The 2,870-nt window shown below is 44.4% G+C and overlaps 1 protein-coding gene across 1 annotated transcript; it reads left to right on the plus strand.

The window, feature by feature from the left end:
* The first annotated feature begins 421 nt into the window (after positions 1-421).
* On the plus strand, positions 422-1,986 carry LOC126708313 (uncharacterized). Its single transcript, XM_050408111.1, has 3 exons — positions 422-612; positions 1,215-1,521; positions 1,654-1,986. Exons 1-3 carry the CDS (start codon positions 422-424, stop codon positions 1,984-1,986), a joined length of 831 nt encoding a protein of 276 aa, XP_050264068.1.
* Positions 1,987-2,870: the final 884 nt, after the last annotated feature.

Here is a 2,870-nt window from a genome sequence, read left to right on the forward strand (position 1 = left end):
TTCCGAAGGCTTGAGAAATGATGCGATGAGCAGAACACTAAACCAAATTTCCAGATCACCTTTCACGCGTAGAATTGAGGGAGAGAGACTTCCTCGGCGATTCACCTAGCCCACGTTCACCATTTACAATGGCCAAACAGACCCTATGGAGCACGTAAGTCACTTCAACCAGAGAATGGTTGTGCACTCCAAGAATGAGGCATTGATGTGCAAGGTGTTCCCCTCCAGTTTAGGGCCTATGGCAATGAGGTGGTTTGATGGCCTAGGTGCAGGTTCCATTGATTTCTTTAAAGAGCTCACTCGGGCGTTTGGATCTCGTTTTATCACTTGTAGTAGGGTTCCTCGGCCCTTAAATTCCTTGCTATCCATGTCCATGCAAGAAGGGGAGACCCTGAAAACGTACTCAGACAGATACTAGGAGATGTTCAATGAGACTGATGGGGACTTTAACGATGTGGCTATAAGGACTTTTAAAATCGTCCTGGCTGCCGAGCATGATTTGAGAAAGTCCTTGACTAAGAAACCTGTGAGGAAGTGCATCGGCTTATGGATCACATTGATGAATACAAATGTGGTGAGAAAGACCGACAGTAAGGGAAGAGAAAAGCTAAGGTTATTCCTCAGAACAGGAGGGATTTCAGGTCAGATAGATACAATAATAGCAGGCCTCGAAGGGATTTTTTTGGGCAATCTGGGTCTATAGCTCCTCAGGTGGTAAACACGGTGTTTTGAGAGCTAGTACATCAAGTCTTGGAGAAGATCAAGAATGAGCCATACTTCAAATAGCCAAACAAGATGGGAGGAGACCCCATGAGGTGCAACCAAAGTCTTCATTGCCAGTACCATTAGGAACGGGGGCATACCACCAAGGACTGTAGAACTTTGTGGAATCATTTGGAGCAACTGGTCAAAGATGGAAGGTTACAATAGTTTTTGTATCAGCTCAATAGGCAGGGAGACCATGCAGGGTCGAGGGCTTAGGGGAATGCTTCTTCAAAGCCCCATTTGGGAACAATTAATGTCATCTTTGCTGTTCCTGGGAGAACTGGTTCTCATCTCTCCAGGGTGATGTCTGTAGCTCAGCTACCTGCCGAGGACTCTAATTCTGAGCCGAAAAGGGCTAGAGTGGAGATCCGAACAGCGTTGAGTTTTTTGGATGATGATAAGATGGGAACCATATAGCCACATGATAATGCTTTAGTGGTTACACTCAGGATAAAAGGGTATGACATGAAGAGGGTGATGGTAGACCAAGGCAGTGGTGTAGAGATTATGTACCCTAACTTATACAAAGGGTTGAACTTGAAGCCTGAGGACTTAACAACCTATGATTCACTTTTGGTAAGTTTTGATGGGAAAGTTGTCATCCAAAAGGGCCAAATTAGATTGCCCCTGCAAGCAGGTTTGGAGGTAGTGGAAGTTGACTTCATTGTAGTGTATGCTTATTCCCCCTATATTGCCATTGTAGCAAGGCCTTGGCTCCATGCCCTAGGGGCTGTTTCTTCAACTCTGCACTTGAAGGTGAAATATCCGTTAGGGGGCTAGATTAAAGAGCTTGTTGGGAGTCAATCCATGGCTAGGCAGTGTTTGGTGGCTGCAATCATGCATTAGCTTGAGGTTGAGTCCTCAGCCTCTACTGAGGGGGACTCATAGCAATCATGGAATCCGATCCTATCTATAGATGCAGTTTTGGAGGAGTTAAAGTGTGAGAGGTTGGAGGAAATTGCTATAGATGGTGATCCAAAGAAGTTTTTTCAGGTCGGAACTCAGTTACCTCCTCAGGAGAAGGAAGAACTGTTAGCGTTTTTAAGGTGGAATATTGATGTGTCTGCATGGAATGCTTATGAAGCTCTAGGTGTGGATCCAGACTTCATTTGCCATCACCTAAATGTCAACCCAACTGTCCTTTTTAGGAAGCAACCACCTTGGCACTCGTCTAAAGAGCAATCAGATGCTATTAAGGAGGAGGTGAACAAGCTTAAGTAGGCTGGAGCTATTAAGGAAGTTTTCTACCCTTAGTGGTTGGCCAATACAGTGGTGGTGAAGAAGAAGAATGGAAAGTGGCGGGTATGTGTGGACTTCATAGATCTGAATAAAGCTTGCCCCAAAGACCCTTTTCCCATACCTCGAATAGACCAGTTGGTGGATGCCACTGTGGGCCATCCTCGGATGAGCTTCCTGGATGCCTTTCAAGGGTACCATCAAATACCTTTAGCTTTGGATGATCAGGAGAAGACACCTTTCGTCACTCCCACTAGGAATTACCACTACAAGGTGATGCCTTTTGGTCTGAAGAATGTAGGGTCTACTTATTAGAGGATGATGACCAGAATGTTTAAGCCACATTTAGGAAAAAAAATTAAAATTTATATAGACGACATGGTGGTCAAGAGTAAGTTGGAATCCGAGCATGTTAACGACCTTGAGAATATCTTTGAGATCTTGAGGAGACACAAGTTGCAACTTAATGCTTTTAAGTGCTCTTTTGGTATCAGATCAGGGAAGTTTTTAGGGTACATGGTTACTCACCATGGAATTGAAGTCAATCTCAACCAAATTAGGGCAATTAACAATTTACAACCACTTTGGAATCCCAAAGAGGTCCAGAAATTGACAGGAATGACTGCTGTCCTAAACCAATTCATCTCTCGGTCAGCAGATAGGTGTAGGACTTTCTTTTAGTTGATAAATAAGTGGAAGAGATTTGAATGGACCGAGGAGTGCGTTCTGGCCTTCCAACAGTTAAAGGAATACCTTTCTCGGCCACCTATTATGTTCAGGCTCGAGGTAGATGAGGTTTTGTTTACTTACATTGCTATGGCTTCCCATGCAGTGAGCCTGGTGCTTGTGCGGGTTGATAGTGGTGTATA

Source organism: Quercus robur, chromosome 12, assembly GCF_932294415.1.
Source record: "Quercus robur chromosome 12, dhQueRobu3.1, whole genome shotgun sequence".
NCBI classification, from domain to species: domain Eukaryota; kingdom Viridiplantae; phylum Streptophyta; class Magnoliopsida; order Fagales; family Fagaceae; genus Quercus; species Quercus robur.

Coding starts and splice junctions, on each gene's coding strand:
- LOC126708313 (XM_050408111.1), top strand. CDS start 422: ATGTTCAATGAGACTGATGGGGACTTTAACGATGTGGCTATAAGGACT. Junction 613..1,214: donor AAGGGAAGAGAAAAGCTAAG/GTTATTCCTCAG, acceptor GGTTACACTCAG/GATAAAAGGGTATGACATGA. Junction 1,522..1,653: donor CTTCAACTCTGCACTTGAAG/GTGAAATATCCG, acceptor GGGGACTCATAG/CAATCATGGAATCCGATCCT.